Here is a 21,013-nt window from a genome sequence, read left to right as displayed (position 1 = left end):
CAAAAATCTTGATTTCTTCCAGAGCTCTGTTTTTGAAGCCAAATGTTCCTCATGCCTTCTTTATTTTGACTTGCTAATTGGAAATAAGATGTTGAAGATAATATGTGCTTTGAAGCTTGTACATTGTGTATTTTATTTAGATTTAATCCTTTAAACATTTGACAATAAAACATAAATTGCGGATCTCTCATCTTTAGATCAGCTGTAAGTGAATCATTTAAGTTTTCAACATCCTTCCAGTTTGGGAGAAACACAGTAGTCTCAGTGATGTTTTGACTGTATGTGTTGGTAAAGTGCTATGAGATTTGCTAATCAGTATTTTTAAATGGAGATGTATAACTGTTTTTTCAATGAAGGAGCAGCTTGTCTGCCAGAAATGAAGTCTTAGCTTATGCCTTGAAAGGGAGTAGAAACCAGATTCCTTTTCCTTTTGCATTGGTAAGCAGGGAGGAATGGTGAATAATATCTTTTATGTTATTGTATGTGAACTACTCATGATGGAAAGCAAATTTTGAAAGAGGGGAAATATATAGACTGAAAAAAATACTTTTAGTGTAGACAAAAAATTGTCTAACTTATAATATGCTATAATCTTTTTAATATGAAAACTATGTAGTAAAAACACATATTCAGCAACATGATGTGTACTTTCACTGAAACTGAGTCTTTATTACATAAAAAACAGAAGTCCAAACATTGCCTCTGTCTTACTGTCAGAATTTCTCACCTTGTCTGTTTTACAGTATTTTTCCATCTATAATTGGTCCTTTTAACTTTTAATTTTGCTTGTAGAGAGCCTTTTGGCTTTGCAGCTTCCAAGGGGAAACAAAGTTGTTATTGTCATTTCAGGTACTGTAATGTGTGGCTCAATTCTAGGACAAACAAAGAGGAGGTGTTTCAAGTTAGACTGCAGAAAGTTTGAGAGGTTACCTGAACTTTTGAGTTTGAGAAAGCACCACTGTGTCCTTGCTTTGCAAGGATTTTGTCCCCTTCTAGCTAACTTGCAATAAAAATATATGGTTCCCCCCACCCACCCAATGGAGCTGTGGTTTCAGAGTAATGAAGTTATGCCTATTCAGCTCCAAAGGTTGAGAGATATTAGATCCTTTTCTGTGACTTTTCCTGTTGGGAAAAAGAGCTGGGCTGTCTGATTTGAGAATATTTCTTTTGAAATTTACCATTGAAAGCACCAGTGTACCCCTCCTTGATCTCCAGGGAAATGAAGAGAGAACTATAAAATAATAGTAAGTCATTACTGAAGCAGTCTTCTTTTAAAGAAACATCTGGAGGTTTCAGCTGCTGTGTCGCAGTTGGTACCTGAATTTGGAGAACGCTCTATTCTGTACTTGGAGTTGAAAGTTTCGTTTTCCTGCATGAGTGCTGTTAATTTCTGCACAATCTAAGTTGAATTTTCTTTTCTATATTAAAATTTCTGGTCCTTAAAGGATCAGTCTTCTAGAGAATACAACAGATGGACTGCATCTGTGCTGCTGTCTCTGAGGGACTCCTGAATCACTGCATTCTTGTCACATCTGGAGGACCCAGTTCACTGCCAATAATTATTTCCAGCACGTATTCAGATTATAGTTTTTCAGTTGAAAAATATTTTTGTCAACGCTCAGTTTAATATTTATTATCTTCCACTTAGACTCTAAGCTCTTACTGTGGCAGAGGAAAGCAACTCAAGTATTGGTTACTGCTGTACTCATTCCTCAGTCTTTGAACTGGTGGCTTCAGTGTCTCAGCTGTTTCTCATAGTCATTCAATGATGAAACAGGAGAATGCTCCAGTCCTTGGTCTTTGCTGGTAATGTGGGCAGCCCTCCCAGTGGAGCTGTAAACTGGTCACTTTCCTGCTGTTGCAACTGGTAAAGTTGGGAGCACAATCAGGAGCCAAGAACATTGGCTGAGAGGTAGTATCTAGAACATGAGGGCAGCATCAAAAAAAAAAAACAAACCTGCAAAAAAAAGTAGTTTGACAGAAGGGTTTCATCACAACAGCCCTTCCTACTGACAGGTTCTAATATGGGAGAAAGAGAATACAAGGCATTTTCCATCAGCTCTCCAGCAGTCAGAGAAGTTACGGTGCATACAGGGAAATGTTTATATATGCAGTATATCAGAAGGTGATGAAATACGGAGGAGACAATCCAGAAAGCCTGTGCCCTGTGTAGGATTGTAGAATAATTTAGATTGGAAGGGGCCTCCGATTCCCTGCTCATGTCCTCAGTAGATTGTTGAAGCCCTACTCTGGTTGTATTGGTTGTCTGTAGCAGTGGACATGTCATGCCTGCTCTGGGCACCCTGTTGCAGTGTTTTCCAACCTTCATGGCAAAGATTTTTTTCTCCTAATATCAGATTTTCTCTTGCTGCAACTTGCATCTATTGTCTTTCATTCTGTGTGTGGCTGAGAAGATTTTGGCTCCATGTTCTCTATAACCCCTTGCTAGGTAGTTAAGACAGGATTAAATCTCCCCTAAAGCCATCTCTTCTTTGAGCTGAACAAACCCAGCTTTCTCACTTTTCCTTGTATATCACATGCTCTAGCCCCTCAACCGTCTCAGTGTCCCTCAACTGTAGTCACTCCAGAGTATTAATGTACTTAAGAACCTAGTCCTGAACGTGGCTCTCTGGATGCAGCCACATGGATACGGAATAGAGGGCAATAACCACTTCCCTTGACTGCTGGCTGCCCTTTTGCTAATACCACTCAGCGTGTGCTTGGCTTTTGATGCCAGAGCATGCTGCTGACACCTGCTCAACCTCTCAGTGGGGACCTCTGGCTCCTTCTGTGCAAGCTTTTCCTTAGCTGGTCAGTCCCAGCCTGTGTGTAGCAAGGAGTTATTCTGTCTTGGGCGTGAGACTTTTGAAGAAGTTCAAAGACAGATGCAGCTCCTGTCAGCCTGGTTCTCTAGCTTGCTAAGATCCCTCTGAATGGCAGCCCCACCTTCTGACGTATTGACTGTTCCCCCAGCTTCGCGTCTGCATACTTGCCTAGGGTGCCTTCTGCCTTGCTGTCTCGTTGCTAATCAAGACCGCGTTGCCCCCGAGCGACCCCTCTAGTACCTGTCTGCTAGTTGGACTTTGTACTGTTAATCACAGCCCTTCAAACTTGGCAGTCCAGCCAATTTTATGCTTATCTTCTAGGCTAGCTAGCCAAACCATGATGTTTCAACAATTTGGCTTTAAGAACACCATGGCAGACCATGTCTTTAGCTTTGCTGAAGTCAAGGTAAGCAGCATCCACCGCAGTGCCAGATTCCCCTGAGCCTGTGTCACTTAAGGTACCATGTAAAATGGATGGGTAGGTGTCACTTTACTCAGGGGTGCAGCTCAACTGTCTTTCCACTCAGCAGTTTAAGTGTTTGACTAGTGCTCTGTACAGAGAATTTATCTTTGCTCAGAGTCCAGAGCGATCCCTCTTCTGATGGGCAACAGAATGACTGTTGCTCGTTGATTTTTATTTATTTATTATTATTTTTAGGGCTGGTGAATCAACCCTCTACCTGACTTGCATAAAACCCAGGTTTGCTTCCATAAGGGGAGTTAAAAGCAAAGAGGGTAGTCAGGGCCGTACCTTGCTTGTTCTCCTCTTGAAGCTGTTGTTGCTGTGCAATCTGAAACACAAGAATTGTGGGGCCAGGAGATGAGCAAACAAGTGGAATCTTTTGTAGGTGAATGGCCAGGCTTTGAGAGGGTGTATACCTAGTTCAGCTTCTTTCTCGCAGGTTATTTCTATGTGTTTATTGCTTTTATTATTGTATTTATTATATGTGACTATAATGAGATAATATGTAAATAGTTCTAGCAGCAGGACTGTAATTCCGGTTTGCTCCTTCCTAGCTGAGGATCCTAGTGATGGAGGTATAGAATTATAGCATTTTATGGAGAAGGTCAGTATTACAATCCCCATCTTCTGGTTGGAGAAACTGAGGCACAGAAGGGAAGCAAAATGACTTGCTCATTGGGGCAGTAATATGACGTAGATATGTTTGTGTCACATGTGCATCTACACATCACATAGTAGTATGCTGCCTCCCACAGTGTAGGAGTCCTGTTCTGCATATTACTTTCCTATTAGATTTTGCTAAGACCCTGGAATATACTTTTCCAAGTATATTGGCTAAAACATTTAGAATTGTTAGCTAAAATTGTGAAGAGGATCAAGTTTTGCAGGCTCACTAGCTCTGGTGTTGTACCGAGCTTGTTATCAAAATCCTGGGCTGAATGTTTAAGTCTCAGCAATGGGGGGGGGGGGGGGGGAGTTATAATTTTTCTTTAAAGCTTTGCAAATATGACACAATCAGTGAGCAGCTGTAAGCACAAGACCCACAATAGCATTCTTGGTTGTTGTTCAGAGCAGAGCTGTATTTTAGGAGCTTGCCATCAGCACGCTGTAGAATGTTATTTCAAATTACACTCCTTGGTTACAATAAAACTACTGCAAGACTCTGTGAAAGGAGTCTAAGGAGATCTTTCCCAGCATATCACTGGCAGTTTTGATTTTCCCAGAGGCAGATGATATGTACATCATTACTGACTTTTTTTTCTCTCATGAAGAATTCCAGCAGCTGAGATAAGTTTACAGCTTCTTAAAAACTGATAATGAAAGAGCAGTCTCTGTGCTGTAAGAGAGATACAAGATAAGTACTTGCCATTGCTACAGCATTCAAAAGAAGATAATACAGGAATAAAAGTTTAAAAAGACACTTCAGGAAAATATTCCTCATTTTCCATCTTGATTAAAACTATTTAATGAAGGTTGTTAACTTTTAAGAAAAATACCATTTGCAAGTAAATTAACTCCAGTGTGTTCACTAACTGATGCTGTGCCACGTTGTCTTGTGGTGCTTTGGGAGTTCCTACTTAATGAAGTAAATATTGACAGTAATGCCAACAGAATTGCAGTATCCACAACAAGCAGAGAATTGCAGCAGATTGCTTTCTGAAGACCTGAGTTTTCAGCAGGATATGGTATGTGTATTCTGGCCTCTTCCTTCCCTCCTCTCCCCCCAGTAAATGGTTTTCCTTTTGCTCCTTAAGGATCCCTTCATACAGATGAATAACCCATAAACAAGGAGCTGACACTCACTTTATCTTTTTTAACACTGAGAATTGATATGTGTGTTTAAGTGATTCTAGAGCAAATTGATGCAAAATTAAATACTAAACTGAATAAAGGATTTTAAAGTTGTTACAGGAGCTTCTTTGCTCTGTGTTTTGGATAATAGAGGCATGAAAATTAGGGCTTGGCATACTTGAAAGGAGGGACTGAATCTGTGATATTCATTGCATCTCTTTTTATTATAAGGAGCTCAGGATGCCACTTAGCTCTTAAGCCCCTCTTGCATGTTTTGGACAGGGGGGACAAATTTCTATGTTGATTTGCATAACATAAGCCCAGTAGTTAGCTCAGGATGTTGCATGAAGGCAGGATGTATCTTGCATCTTTCAGAGGCAGGCACATGGTCTGAAGAATAATTGTTGGCCATAAGGTTAGTTACCTACTGGGAGATTATAGCTGAAATACACTTGAAAGCTTGATTCTTCGACCCATTGGAGAGACTTGGAACCCCAGAGTCAAAATGTGTCTTGTAATAGAAGATAATCAGAAGATTTCAGAGCATTTTACCAAGGAAGGGTAAACTGTTGTCTTAATTTCATCCTTATTTATCATGTTTTCATAATGTGTTTTTTGTGGGGTAGTGGCAAAAATGGAAACAGAAACCTTCTGTCCTGAGGGGCAGCCTAGAGTCCCTCCCTCTGGGCTATACCTTTCAATTTCTTGGGAAAAATTGATTCCAACAACGACACTTTTATTTCCCACCCTTTCATGTAGGTAAAATATGAAGTATTTTAAATGCCTGTGACTGTATTTTCCCTGCCCAATAGAACGTCTCAAGGATTTATTCTTGGCAGTGAACTCTCTGCAAAGTTAGCTACCTTAAAATCTCAGGTACGTTGTCTTTCCTCCGTGCCACGTAAACTCTTCCCTCCACCTGCTGTGTTATACTTGTTCAAGGACCAAATTTAATCTTTTTGTAGGGGCAACTTTTCAAGACATAAATTTGTTTTAAATTTAAAATCCAGTATATCATGCCCTTGAAGGGGAATGTGTCATGTTGAGAATTGTATCCATTTCCAAGTATGATGCATCACTTGTCTCTAGCTCTGAAAGGTATTTAAAATCAGTATTTGATATTTTCAAAGTTAGAAGAGCCATTGCAGTTCTTTTTCTTTTTTCTTTACTTTTTTTTTGAGCCCTGTTCAGTTGGGTTCTTAGGAAGTAAAGCTATCTTCTCACCCAGCCAGTGTCAGTTTAAGGTAATCTCTCCTGTGTGCATTGCTGTGAAGTAGAAGTGAAAACATGGTTGCATATTGCATCTTGTCCACAGGTTGGTAAATTCAAATGTGCTAACTCAGGTGCCTCTGTCTGTTACTGTATCCCAAGATACCTGGACAACTGTCCAAGGAGGTAATGGGAGTTTTCTACTCCCATACTGCTAAATAAACCTCCCTTGAACACTCTTACGGGTGCATAGCCTGGGCAAGATGTATTAATCTATATTTGGTAAAATACACTATTACTAAGTAATTTGGAATAAGCTGCTATTTATGAACCATAAGGCAAGCCCAGTTTAGAAAATGTAACTCTAATAAAAATCAAATTCTGTATACCTCTGTGCTGTTATGATTTATGTGGGATTCTGCTACAGTGAACATGTAGAGATCTTTTTTATATTTGGTGCAGGCATTTCTTAAAGTGGGTTGAGGGTTTTTCAACCTACTGATGCAGCGCATCAGTTTAGCTCCATGTTTTCCTATTTATTTTATTGAAAATGACAAAACCAGGCTGCTTTGAGGAGTTCAGCCAGGGTAAAAGTGGCATGTTGTCCTGACTTCAAGTACTGCTGATAAACGAGTCCTAAGTGCCCAGTTTTCAGCTCCATGCTGCGTTTTAAGTTCTGTAACAAAGACAGGTGATTGGGGAAGTTATTGTGAGTTACTCTAATGTCTTTAATCAAACTTGCGTTGATTACTACAAGACTAGTAATTAACAGTTTGATAGCATTTGTGAAAGCCTTGCTTGGTCTGTGCCCAGGAGAGCGCAGGCAGCATCCATGAAGCCATTACGCCTGGCGTTTCCGACAGAGTGCTGTAGGTGTGAGGGCGGGTGGGAACGCAGAGAGCTCTCCCGCCTGCCGAGGTGATGTTTTCCGATCAACAGGAATACACCGTTAGGGGGAAAGGTATTCCTGTACTGCCCGCTTCCTGAATACAAGGGCTCCCTTTGGTGCATGGCGGTAAGTATCCAGTTCTGGTAACAAAAGGTGTTTCTACAGGTATGTGCCTACAGGCATCTGATACAGAATGGTTTATTGTGTCATTGTGTTACACGACGTATGTTGATATTCTCGTAAAGGCCTTTGAGAATGAGAAATATAACACATCCGATTGTTGTGCTTCCCACCAAAGGCCATTAAGGAGTCAGCAGTCTCAGAATGGCAAGGATGCGATTGAGGTTTTTTTTTAAGCTATACTTTTTATTAAAACAAAGGCTCTAGTGTCAGAAATTCGCTGCTGAAGAGTGGCAGTGTTTTACATGTAAGATACCTAGATAATGCCTCTACACAGATAAATCAAGTTCACTGATGCTGGCAGGAAAGCAGCGTCCAACTTTCTGCGGAAACTCTGCCACGTCCCAGGGCTGGGTATAGCAGCTGCCATGCTCCCGTCCCAGCGAAGGGCTGTTGAGAGAATTCTCCAAGGACCACTCAGTACCAGAGCATTAGACTCAATATGGGTATGAAAGCAAAGATGTAGTGCTTGGCTTCTAGCATGGAAAATGTAAAACATTCTGTATCTACAGGATTTGGTTTGTTCTGCTTTAATTGAGCATGGTAATGCTACTTTTCAAAAAATATAGCTGGGTGTTTACTGTGGGTAAACTAGGGCAGTATTATGATGAACTTTTGCACAGGAACTGTGTATATACTTAAAACAAGGGAGGTGTTATCAGTTTTATAAGATTTTGGTGTACTATAAAGCAGTTATTCGGCAGGCTTTTGCTCCTTATTTGTTTTAAGGTTTCTCTTTCAGATAACGTAGGCCTTTGTGTTTTGGAGCAAGCTGGGGAGAGCTCTGCAAACAGTGTTACTTTAAAGAGAAATTTGAGAAGGTGGGATGGGTGGCTGAGAGATTGTCTCAGGCTCTGGTTTTGATGGATGCTTTAAGCCAGTGTGAGCTGGCGCAGCTTCAGAAAGAAGTCATCTTGCTTTGCCCCTGCCTGCTCAGTCCTCCCCCAGTCCATTCCCTGCCTTCTATCAGCCCAGGTGTTTGTGCAGTCACATGTGAACCAGGGAGTTAATCCAGCTGAAAACAAGCAAGGAGGAAAAAAAAGAACCAAACAAGATAAAAGAAAAATGTTTATTTCGGATAGTTCCCTAGGCTGGTTTGCCATGTTGCTGCACAGATAGCAGCCCAGGGAAGGGGGTGCTGATGGGCCAGAATCGAGCCAGTTCGGGGCAGGCTGGCTGAGATTATTCTGGTTTGGCGTTTGGTGGTGGTGGTTTTTTGTTAGGGTTTTTTGGTTTGGTTTTTTTTTTTTTTGCATCTTTCCAAACTCTTCCATGTGGAGTTTTCAGAAAAGCAGTGTGTCAGGCTCATGACAGTGCTGGTTTTCCTTTGCCACCTCTGAGCAGGCAGTGCTTTTTCTCTGCTTCTAGGCTCTGCCACTTCTGTCTCAGCCAGCTGCTTCCTGTTTCCAAACGTGTGTGTTGCTGCTGTGCTGAATACCTGACTGTTGTCTCGGAATAGTTCTTCCAAATCTGCACCTCTGAGTTTTGAGAAACTTTTCTTCCACTGTTGCATAACCTTGACAGACTTTGTACACAGGAAAAAGAGAGAACTGAACTCCTTTGCGTTTACTTAAATCTCTACTGTTGGTGTCCTCCTTCCCAACTGCCTTTTTTAATGTCCACTTTATTATCAGATGGCCATTCTCTGCAGATTTTTGGACTGCGCAGTTACATATCTGCTTATGTTTTTGAACTCTTTTCAGACACAGGATGTTTTCTGCAAGGATTTTGCTATTTACTCTTGTTTCTTTTTCTTTTGCAGCTTGAGCTTCGCTCCTTTCCTGGTGCCTCTCTCCCATTCTTGTCTGCCAGCCCCACTCTTTTAAGTTCTTCCTTAAAACTTGCTTCTCCTAGCAACGTCTCTTGTTTTCCCTCACCAGCGCTTGTTCAATTTGCTGTTCAGGGGACGGGGTCTCTCTGTCTTGTTTGGAGACTTTTTGTTGTTTGAATATAGCCAACTGCTATTTATACATGGTCACCTCATCCAGCTTGAAGATTAACCTCATGTCTCTCAAAACTTCTAAATTAATATTTACATTTTCATTCTATGCCTAAATTTTCTTTCCCAAAGTAAATACACTAACTAGATTATCTTTCAGTAGCTTAGTATGGATATTCTTTGCATATTTTATCCATCTGATATCCTCAATAATTGCGAGTTGACTGTACAAGCATTATGGGACAAGAAATTTTTTTAAACTTTTTTTTTGGTCGTGTTGCACTGTGTTTATAAATTTACATGCAACTATGTAAATAGTTTGCAGTATCCCACAAAGCAGGTTATTTACTTGAAGTCAGTAACACTATGAATACAGCCTAGCCCCAATTCTTTGAAGACTGTATTCTCTAAGGGCAGTGTTTTCAAACATGGTGAACACTCACTGCATATTCAGCTAGCCTGGCGTGCTTTTGAAAATGTTCCTCTAAACGGGGATGACTCTGAAGGCAATTATTAGGCAAAGCTACAGCATTAATTTAGTAAAGACTGAGCTGTACGTGCATGGGGGAGTCTGAGGGTTAACGTAGCTCACAGGCGTTGGACCCATCCAGTCTAACCAGCTGTGGTGCCAGTCAGCAGCCCAGTTGCCCTAGATTTTGTCTACAGTCACTGGAGGCAGAGGAAGGGATAACTGATGTCAGAGGCTAATTCAGATCTTAGGTGAGTCAGAAAGCTACACTTCTAACCTTTTTCAGTTAATGCCATAAAATCAGACAGGCTGAATGCAGCCTGAAATGCCGGTTGTCTTTTTTAATAATCCACCTAGGTGGTTGTATGATGCTGAATTACTGCCGTTAATTTTATCTTAACTATGGAGATATAGGGGCATTGCATGCGCTGAAAGGGAACTGCTAGAGAAACATCCTGATTTACCTGGGGGAGGAGTGTGGTGCTGCTTTTTGTCCTTAAGTTGGGGATTTTAGAATATAAAATATAGAAAAATACAGTTTTATGAAATACAGATGTGCAGCTGTGTGCAAGGAAGGAAAAAATCCACAGACCAAAATGCAATTCTTTTTTTTGGTCATGCATGAATGTACACAAAAATATAGATAGCTTTTTATGAAAATGGCATTTGTCCTTACCAGTTGATTTGTTAAATGCTGTTAGTTGTATGCTGAAGTGCAGCCTGTGCTTTGTGGACTTCTTGCACAGACAAAAATGCAAACTTAAGAAACTTTCGAAACTGGCTCTATAGGATTTCAGCCTCAAGGCAAAGCTTTTATTAGAGTTATCAGAACTGAGTTTTCTACAAAAGAATTGGTTTCGGTTATTATTTTCTAATCATTTTAGTTTGGTGTCATTGGGAAGAGAAATGTTTACCTTAAACAATTAGTGCTGTCAGTCAGTTTTAATTAACTGCTAATTAAAATGGTGAAAGTTTGTAAAGCAGCAGAGAGATAATAATAAGTCATAATCAGAAATCACTTGATGTATGAAAATATGGGAAGGGAAGTTTGTGAATTGGGTGTTGAACTGAAAGGTGAAACACTGGGTTCAGGGCCAGCCAAATGCTGTTGCTAGTTTTTTTTTATCCTGGTATCACTCCACTTGTGTCCAACCTCCGTTTGTCTTATCTCCATGTGTTCATTACTGTAAGTGCTTCTGGGAAGTTCCCATCTCTTCTGGATCTTGTACAGAACCATAACATTGAAACTGCAAATATTTCATTTTGTTTAGAACTTGAGAAAAATTTGTTTTAATATTTAGATATTTTGTTGCTTTTCAATCAGGTTTCCTCGTAAGCTTTGCTTTTTTTCTTTGCAGCCAGCTGAATTGCTCTTTTTTCGTAGAGAGGGTGACTTTAAATATTTTACATATTTAATAGATCTGGTTTTAGTTTTTGTTAGGAACAAAGCATTTTAGTTTCAACTGAAAAAAGGTAACGCATCATTAGTGGACAGCACAGCTCTTATGGATGTTAGATTTCCGCTGAGTGGCTTGCAGTCATGGTTCCTTGGCACCTTGGCATTAGCCCTCTTTCTGTGGTATGGCTGATTTTGTAGTAAGCTTGTAAAAGTAAGTTTAAAAAAGAAGTTCTGAGGGAAACTTACGAAAACTTACTCACTAAAATAAATACTAGACTGCTTGGCTTTTCCATGCTGCCTGTATGTGCCTGTATCTCCCAGATGTGACATGCTACGTAGCATAATAGTTTTGACACGGTGGCATGAAATAGTCTGAAGGTGTCCTGATTACTGTAGTTGTCAGACTCTAAAATAAAGGTTTGTTTGTTTATTGTTTTAGGAGGGGGAAAAGCTCTACTGGAAATGATAGTTGTTATTTTAAAAGTATTTTCCACAGTTTGTTCTGCATCTCTGTATATAACTTTGGCACATGGTAGTTTTGCCTCCTGCTAAATGTTAATATTGAAAACAAAGGGGATTTTGCTGCATAGAAGCACTTTACAATTGCTGGAATATGTAAAATGTAGGTCTATCTGAAGGACAAATGCATGCTTGTTTTGGTATTTTGGGTTTTAGGTTTCCAGTACTATTCATTTCATCATGAACTTTTGTTTCCTCTGGTGCTGAGAATGAGGTCATTATTGCTGTGATTCATTGTGCTCTCACATTATCCACAGATTACTAGATTATAAAGGCAGAAATGGAGCGTTCTGGCCACTCGGTCTGACCTCTTGCATCACGTTGGTCAAAGGATTCCCTTGAATTAAATCTTGAAGTAAAGCCTTCAGACTCATCTCACATTGATTTAAAAGTTTAGTGGTGGGCAGTCAATTGCATACCTTGGTGAAATTAGTTTAAAGAATGAACAGCAAAGGAAAAGCAGTTGAAACTGTTAATGCTTTTTTCTTTTCATTTTCCTTTTTTAATTGGGTGCATTTATAACCTAAGTCCCCTTGTACTTATTCCCTGTTATTTTGTATGTGTATATCTGGATCAGTAGCTTTTTATCCCTTTGAGAACTTTTCCATGTGCTAGCTGTCCCTGCATGTAAAATTATCATTGTTTTCTTTCAGCTTCAAAGAAAATATTTATCTTATGTATTCAAAAATTATACAATCATATTAAGTATTATCTGCTGCTTTCAGCTGTTGTTGTATGTTCTCCTGAACTGTTCCAACTTTGAAAAGGAGTTTGAAAACAACTGCCTGTTTTTACAACTACTTCCTGCTGATAATTGTGCTCACAATATTCATGGTGAAGGCCAACCCATTGCTACTGCATGACTCAAATTTCCCCTTCACTTTTGCTTCGCTGTAGCAGCTACTCGTCTAATCAGGGAGGGAGATTGCTGGAGGCTACCTTAAATGAAATCCAGAAATGCCACATTTTCGCTGTGACCTTTGCTTACAATTTCAGTGGACACTTGAACTAACTTCTCTAAGGAGCAAGGCAACTGTATGTTAAAGCATCTATAGTGTAGCTCTAAATTGCTTAAGAGTTGCCTGAACCCTGCAAGAACCCTTCTTAGCTCTAATATTTTGTCATTACAAATTCATGCAATGCTCTCTCTTTCCTCCTTACTAGGACAAAAAGGTGGATTTATTTTTTCTCTTATGGTAATAAAGCCTGAGCACTTGTAATGTGTTACTAAGTCTAGGTCTTCCACCAAAGTGTTTTTAACAGTTTGAGGAGGATGAAGAATAGTTTGGTGTACAGATCTCATAACTGTACGTGAAATGCCTAGGTTAGAAGAGTAGCTCTCTGGCTCACCTAGCATCTGAATTAGCCTCTGGCACTGATGCTCTCTTTGTCTCCTCCTCTGTCTCCAGCGGCAGCAGGCAGACTCTAGGACCACGCAGTTGCTCACTTTAGTGCCTCAATAACCTATGAGCTGCCTTTCTTTTGGGATTTTTGGATTGTTCTTTTGTTTGTTTGTTTGTTTTTCCTAAATTGTGACAAAATCTGTCAGACATGAATGATGATTTTGTCTCAGAGTGAGCATGGAGTAACCAGACACATAGTCAGTAACAAGCTAGGAACGTTTTCAGACCTATAATGTTTCTGAAGCATAAAACTGTTGTAGTGATTTCTTCCTACATCTGTCTGAGCTGTGGACTGTTATGGTTCTTCGGCAATTTCATTGTTAAAGCCTTTAATTTTCTCCTTTTCGCTACTGTGATCAAAAATTCAGTATTGCTCTGTGTCAGTTTCTAAGCTCTATATTTTACAAATTGTTTTTGTTAGCAAATTCCTTACCATGTTAAAATTTAAGATTACTTTAATGTCTTGCATAATATTATCTATAAGGGATTTTTCAGAGACATACTGAATTTTCAGCTAATTAAATACCCAGCTATGCTCTGTTTTTAATGCTAAAACGAACTTTTACCAAATAATATTAACAATGTATTGAATTTTGTAATAAATTTGGAGTACTAAATTAATGTAACTTAAAATGCAAACTAAGGCTAGAAGTGCTCAAGGATAAACATTCTTAGCAAGACAAATGTTTATGTATAAACTGATTAAGTTATCTGAATTATTCTCCTTCAATGGCTGATAATATTTAGGAGAAACATGTACTGCATTACTCTGGCATACTTTGAGAAGAACAGACGCTAATACTTGCGTCACCACAGTGTACCAAACGATACTGATGTCCCAGTATTTTTTAAGAAATACAGTATTAACACATTGCTACATACATAAACACATATACATCCCTGTGTACATGTTTTCACACACACACCCCCCTTTTCTTCTCTCACAGTTTACTTTGACGTTCCTTTTAATGGTAAAACTGGAACCCTTTTACGATGTGTAAGCCACACCTGAGTAGCTGATAGGAGATCCAGTGTATGTTCATTACTTTGATAGCAATAGAAGCTTTGCACCTTAAGCTTAATGGTGTTCTTTTGGTTTTTTTTCCTTTCCCTTTATTGTTAAGATTATATATTTAAAAGTGTGCTTACTTTCAGTAAAATATAATGGAAGCTTGTAGTGGTTTTGGCTTGGTTTTAGCTATTATAAGTTCCAAATGTGCCCATAATGAGTAGGACAGAGCAACCTAATATTTTTGCAGCAGCATAGGATATGATGAAGGGAGTAAGAACTCAAAGCTAACAGCTGATTCTCTTGGTCATAGAAGAGAGTAGCCAACCTGGCTTTCTCTTCCCAGCTCTTTGACAGGTCATAACAGAAGAGAAAAAAAGAAACTTATTGCTGTTTTCTTAGTTTGCTCTTCCATCTGTTTTTCTGGGATCCTGGGCTTCTAAGCCGGCATAGGAGACTGATGATGCTTTACGTTCTTAAGTAAAGTATAATAAGAGTATTCTATCTTGCTGCTATTCTTGGTTTTTGTTGGTCTTTCTTGGGGTGCAGTATATGGTGAGTATTGTAAGTCACACAAGGTGTTGGCTTGTTCTTTGAGACAATCACTCCACAGAGGTAACTTGTGCAGTAAATGCAGCGGGGCCTGGCAGGATTTTCTGGGGGTCAAATGGTTGGCTGGATGCTGGCTCTTAGCAGAAGTGATGCATCCAAGTACTGAGTCTGTATTTGGTTTATTTGACAGTTAAACCTGGGTTTATTTCTTCCTTTTTTTGGGTTGCTAATGAAGTCCAGAAACCCTGCCACATTCAACAAGCATGTATGTTCCTTGACTTCTTCACAGACATGTTACTAGACCTCAGTGACCTTCTTCAGGTATTGTACCATTTTTTTTTTTATTTGAAACTTTTGTTGAATTCTTAAAGTTTAAGATAAATTGCAAGCAAAGAACTATCAGCATGGGCTGTTTGGAATGTTGTAATTGATCTCTAAAAATTTGGAATTTGAAAATTACTGGGTTTTATAAATCTGAGTAATTGTTCAGCAAAATTAAATGTCAAACAAATGTTTTTGCTTTTAATGCTGCAAATAACATATCAAGAGTTAGTATGATCCTTTCATCAGGATTCAGAGTCATTACAATGGCACAGGGTCAGATGTTACACATTTTTAAAACAACAGCTGTTGAAGACAACTTTTTTGGTAGGTTATACTGTGTAAATGGATTAGTGCACTACAGAAATGTGTTTTATAAAATGTATTTTGAGATAATTACATCCGTGATCTGTATGTGGAAATAGAAAGCTCTACTGACATATGCTGTCTTACCCTCATTCTCCATGTTACAACTGTTTTACATACAATATGAGTAGGTTAGTTGCATCTATTTTTGTCCTCCCAGCTGTCTTGGTAAATGGCATCCTCTGAAGACTATTTATTGCTTGAAGCAATCTGCTGGAATTGCAATAATCAAATGAATCTTTAATTCTTAAAATTAGTAACTTTTTCTCCTTTCTAAACTCTTATTGCGTTGTTTTGATTGCTTACAAACTAGTACTGCATGTGTAGAATGGGAGGTTTATTTCTTTCTAAACACAGGTGATTTTCCTTGATGATTCATATGAAATAGAATGATCACAGTAATATGACAAGTATGACACAATGTGAAGAAGAGGAGGTATTGTATCTCTAAAAGAAAACACAGATGTATTGTCAGCAAGAACAGACAGAAAAGACTGAATGATTTGTCTTTCCCCTCTATACATTCCAGCCAGAAAAAGTGTTGAGGTGGGGCATATGAGGACCAAAATGTTAGAGGTGTAACTGAAGAGATGGGAGAGACAGAAATAGACTAGTAGTAGGGAAATAATCAACCCCCGGAAAGAGGAAAAATGCAGAATTTCAGTATCATCATCTGTCTTTACCTATTTAACTGTGTGAAGACTTCTGATGTGCTCTACTTTATATCTTCTTTAAGGTGAATCTGAGCAAACAGGAATCTTAAATGTTATTGTTAACTGTAGCTAGCCAGAAAGTCCTGTTTAAGAACGTGTAAATGAGCTTTTCAGGTTGTAGCTTGATTTCTCCCCCATGCTGAGTTTAAGGAAAAAAAAACCCGCCAATAACAAAACAAAAAACCCAAACCCAAGCCAAAGAAAACCTGATGGCAAAACATTTATGGCCCAGACAGAAAACTTCAGTATGTTCTGCTTTAGATCAGCCTTTGCCCACAGATTGTGTGCCAAAAAAGAAAAACAATTAGTTCATTAGATTGTACTGTATTATGTTGATGTGCCTCTTCTTTTTTTCTTTTATTTTTTTTTCCTCCAAGGACAGCTCTCCCATCCTGAAGTTAGGATGTGAACCTCTCTGAATAAAATGTTGTTACCAGTAGTAGTAGTGGCAGTGTTGTTATCTTCCCAAAATATTTAACTTGTTCGGGCTCATCTGTACAAAAAAATCTCATACTGGTCCAGGTAATTGTTTTTCTTGGTAAAATGAGAAAGGTGTCAATTTTATATCAGGAAAAAAAATAACATCTGAAAGTCTAAAAAAATGAGCTGCTAACCTTCAGCCACTCTTGCTTAGATGCTAATAGCAAATTTTGAGATTTTTCTTCATAATTTTCTACTTAATGCAGCTCAGTTGCTGTGGGGGGGTGAAGCGACCCGCAGGGCTGCTAATCATCTAAACGCAGGGATTTTTTTGAAGAAAGTTACCAAATGAAACATCCTTATGGAGTGTCTTCATGGAGGCTACTGACTGAATTACAGAACACCATGAAATAGGTTTCAGTGCATTTGAGGGGGAAAAAAAAGTGTAACAACCTGGTGTGTATCTCTTCATCTAAAAGCAAAACAAAAAGTAAGCTTTCTAACTCCACCTACCAGCAAAAAAACATAAATGAAAGCCTGAGAAAAAGGCCATCCGTTGCTTCCTTTTGCCATCTTGCAGCTGGAAACAATACTAGCTGTGCCATTCTGCATCCCCCTTACGGCACCCTGCATAATAGTGACCTTCAGCCGGTGTCCTGCAAGTGCTGTGAGAGTCAGCACCATCTGTAGCTCACAGCATAAGGAAGGCGATAACTAAAAGTAAGAGTAATACGAGGAAGATCTGAATCTGCTCTTACCTGCAAGTCAGTATTTGTTTAATGACCTATCATATTTGTGTTCTTTTGCTGTTGTTATGTTTAGCTTTTTTTTAAAAAAAAAGGGGGGGGGGCGGGGAGGGAATAATAAGCACAACCTCTCAGGCTCTGGTCTGTACCTCTGGTACAGCCTCTCTTCCTGCCTTTACTGAGTTACTTCGGGGTTTGGTCCTCCATTCCCCATTAAAAAAAAAAAAACACAACAAAAACAAACAAAAAAAACCCCAAACAAACCACCAAAAACCTGTCCCCTATAGTGTAATATGCTTTTAGAATAGTATTATGCACCTAAAATGTAGCAATAGGGGAGACTAATTTTCATTGTTAATGGCAGTCTAAGAAGTCATGTCAGTTCTCTTATGCTGATGACTGAGATGGGGGAGTTTGTCTTGATCCATTGGAGAACGGCTACATTTTGTAATAGTTTTTCAAGCTTCAAAATTTCTGTCATCTTGGAAAAAGCCAAAATGTCCTTTTTTGTTGTTTGTTTGGTTTCGTTTTTGCTTAATTGGAAAGGCAATTTCTTTGTTTTTGGTTTGGTTTTTTTTTTCTCCAATTTTATTTTCAGGAGAAGTATGTCCTGTGTCTTGGAAGCCTGTTGTTGCAAGTGTCGTCAGATTCAGTATGCCGCTGGTACATTTAGACTTTAAAGCATTACCTAAAATGAACTGAAAATGTCCAGACCACTGCTACAAATCAGGCTCCTTGCTTGGGCAGAGCAGAGCCATGCTGCATGTTGATTGAGTTGGAAGGACGATCAGTCATCAGTCTCTGACAGGGAAAGTACTTGCCTGTATTTTCAAACGCTGCATTTTACTTGCAAATATAATCTTTAGAGTGGTCTGTAATCAGGCCTTTTGTTTGCTTTTTTTTTTGTTAGTTCAATCTAAGCAACAGGCCTTGCTTGTTTAGGAGAGTTGCGAAGCTTGTCTAGCCTTGGCCCAACTTTTGAACAGTTTAGGTTTGTTCAGCTGCTTCAGAGCACCTCATTCGTTCCACCTGGAGAACTAGTTGGCTAATGTTTTGATCTCAGTGTGGTGAAATGCTGCCTTTGTCATCATGGGAAATGGCAGTTTCTTTTTTAGCCTCTTGTAATCTAGTGTCGTGGTCTTTGCAATGTGGTCATAAAAGACTTTGGGAAGAGGTGTTGGCAGTGCCTTGATCTCCAGTTTTAGCCCGGTAGAATATAATTTTTAGTGTGCCTTGTGGTGTGTCCTGCTATTAAATAAGGCTAATGCTTACTGGAAAGATGTTAGAGCCAGGCTCTGTATAGGAGTGCGCAGCAGGAGGATTAGCAGCAACAGACATAATTAATTAAAATGAGATGTTTTGATATCAAGAAAAGGTTTTTCACTATGAGGACAGTCAAGCATTGCAACAGGTTGCTCAGAGCAGTTTTGAAGTCTTTGCCTGTGGAGGTTTTCAAGATCCTGAGCAACCTGGTCTGTTTTCGTAGCTGACACTGCTTTGAGCAGGGGGTAGGGCCAGAGACCTCCTGAGTGCCATTCCAACCTGAACTATGCTATGATTTTAGATGAGGGAAGGGAGTGTACAAGAAGTGAAAATCAGTAACTGGTACCTGCTTGGTCTAGTCCTCCTCTGGTGTCTCTTCAACTTCAAAACACAACTCTCATCCATGTTTCTTCTCTTTAGTTGCCTAGCCAAGTAATAGTACTTTCTTGTCCAGAAGGATTTTTATTGTGAGTCATTTTGTATGGTAGCTGTTTTGGGGTTTTTCTGGGGTGTTTGTTTTTTTTAGCCACCATTGGCTTCCCTGATTCCTCTATGCTTGTCACAAATTACTCTGACTTTCATGTATAGATGATATGATAATGGTTTATTGTACAGCTGTGGTGTTGGAGGAAGAATGCTAGGACTACCACATACGTGATTAGCAAAAGTAGACTGTCCTTTCAGAGTCCCCAGTCTGAAGGCAATGCTTTGAAGCATAGCATGAGAGGAAGCTGCTTAATTTTGATTTGTGTCTCTTTTTGAACTGCAGTCTGACAAGCTGGGTTCAGTACACGTTTGTAGCTTTGTGTATTGTCTTTGGAGGTTAAATGTAATGTTCTGGTTGCAGTATGCATCCAAAAAATAACAAGTTTGTTTCTTGTGTGGAGAAGGGTAAAACAAGAGTATTTCTTAAAGACTGTAGTTGTTTGTTTCAGCTTTTAATACCCTTTGCTCATTTAAAGTTATTAACATGTTGACTGCATTTGCCTTTATTGCCCCTATGCAAATTGCTATGTTGATTGAGTTAATTTAAACAACCTGGTTGGGACCTTCAGGCATTACTATACTAGAAATGTTAATAATGAATCAAATAACCACAGGTGCCTCTTTCCCCAGCAACAGACACTCTCCTTAAAAACTCATTTGCTTTTCATGCTTGCTTAATTATTTAGGCAAGCAGCCATGGATGTTTCACAGTGTGAATTCTCATTGCGTTCCAACTGCCCAGTCTTCGTCTTTCTAAAAGACAGAAGACCTTAACAACCATCACCGTTTGTAATATTTTTCCAGAATGCTACACCATGGTCTTGAAAAGTCTTTTTTGGAAATTGCTCGAACTGAAAGAGTATTGATTTCTAAATTTATGGAACTTATGAGCAAGCAAAAACTTTCATTCAGTGGTTGCAGCTTTATTTTTTGCTATTGTCCAGAAGGTAAAGTGACCTGGTAACTGTATGAATGGGAGATTCCCTGTTTCCCAGAGAGTTTAAAATTCTGGAAGGTGTTAGGCTGATGAACAGCTGAATTCCCGTGTCACTGGAAAGGAGGTATTTTTTGTTGTTTCTAAAAGCGCCAAGTATATTGGTATTTGTGAACACATCAGGCATGATGTGAAAGCAAAAGGAAATTATGAAAGGGTAAGAGTCCCTATGGAAGTGTCCCTTTGAAATCAGCATGTGATGACTGACAGATGTGAAATGAAAGACTGTTTCAAAAAATACTGTGAAGGGCATAATATAGGGCAAAAGAGTATAATAAGTAGAAGGATCTTTATAGAAAGATGTAACTGAATAATTGGAAGCCATTCCTTCTCCAAATGCCGCTTTTAACTAATACAAAGTCTTCTGTAATAAGAGCAGATGTTAACTATTGGTAAAGGACATCTTACAGAATCTTAAGTTCTCTGTAAAAACTTTGGGGTAAAAGCATTGTGCTTGGTGCTTTGTTGTTTTTTTTTTTTCAGTGCCTTGGTGAGCACATACTTTTTGCCTGGAAGATGTCTTCCTGCTGAAGAATCTAGTTAGTTTGTTTTTTGAAAAAACAACTCAGTGGCAGGTCCATATGTTTGTAAATTTATTTTGTTAAATGTGAACTGAATGTAAAATAAGGCGGTAAAAACTGTCAGGGTATGCAGATATTTTAAAATAATATCCCCTCTGACAGAGGTTGACGCCACTGTGTTAGGTATTGATGTTCAAACCTAGTGATTGCATCAAGTTTAGGAAATGTTAATATCTGATCAAAATACACACAGAGAACAAAAGTGTCATGAAAGTCTATAAAACAATTGTTACACTTTGGCAATTTTTAATAGGGAGAGTTTGGGGAAATACTCTTTTTCAGTATTATCCTTTTAAATTAAGACGGGGGAATAGAGGACGAAGTGGATGTGGTAAGCTTTAAAGCTGCACCAATTCAGGTCTAAGCCAGAGACATCCTTTTAGAAGGGCATTTTTATTTATTCACCATTCTAAGGACTTATATAAAATTAGGTTTTATGAATGCAAATGTCATATGGTTCTAAATCTGGAGCATTA

The 21,013-nt window shown here is 39.0% G+C and overlaps 1 protein-coding gene across 3 annotated transcripts in view; it reads left to right on the top strand.

Annotated features, from left to right (window-relative positions):
- BRF1 (BRF1 RNA polymerase III transcription initiation factor subunit) overlaps positions 1-21,013 on the top strand; it is a 175,629-nt gene that overhangs the window by 54,553 nt on the left and 100,063 nt on the right. For all 3 annotated transcript variants that reach the window (XM_064460929.1, XM_064460931.1, XM_064460932.1), the window contains one exon: positions 14,937-14,968. In XM_064460929.1, coding sequence (XP_064316999.1) covers positions 14,937-14,968 — 32 coding nt within the window. The remainder of the gene's footprint in view (positions 1-14,936; positions 14,969-21,013) is intronic.

The sequence above is a fragment of the Phalacrocorax carbo genome, chromosome 9 (assembly GCF_963921805.1).
Source record: "Phalacrocorax carbo chromosome 9, bPhaCar2.1, whole genome shotgun sequence".
Classification (NCBI taxonomy): domain Eukaryota; kingdom Metazoa; phylum Chordata; class Aves; order Suliformes; family Phalacrocoracidae; genus Phalacrocorax; species Phalacrocorax carbo.
The sequence above is the reverse complement of the archived record's forward strand: the minus strand, read 5'-3'. Positions and strand labels throughout refer to the sequence as shown.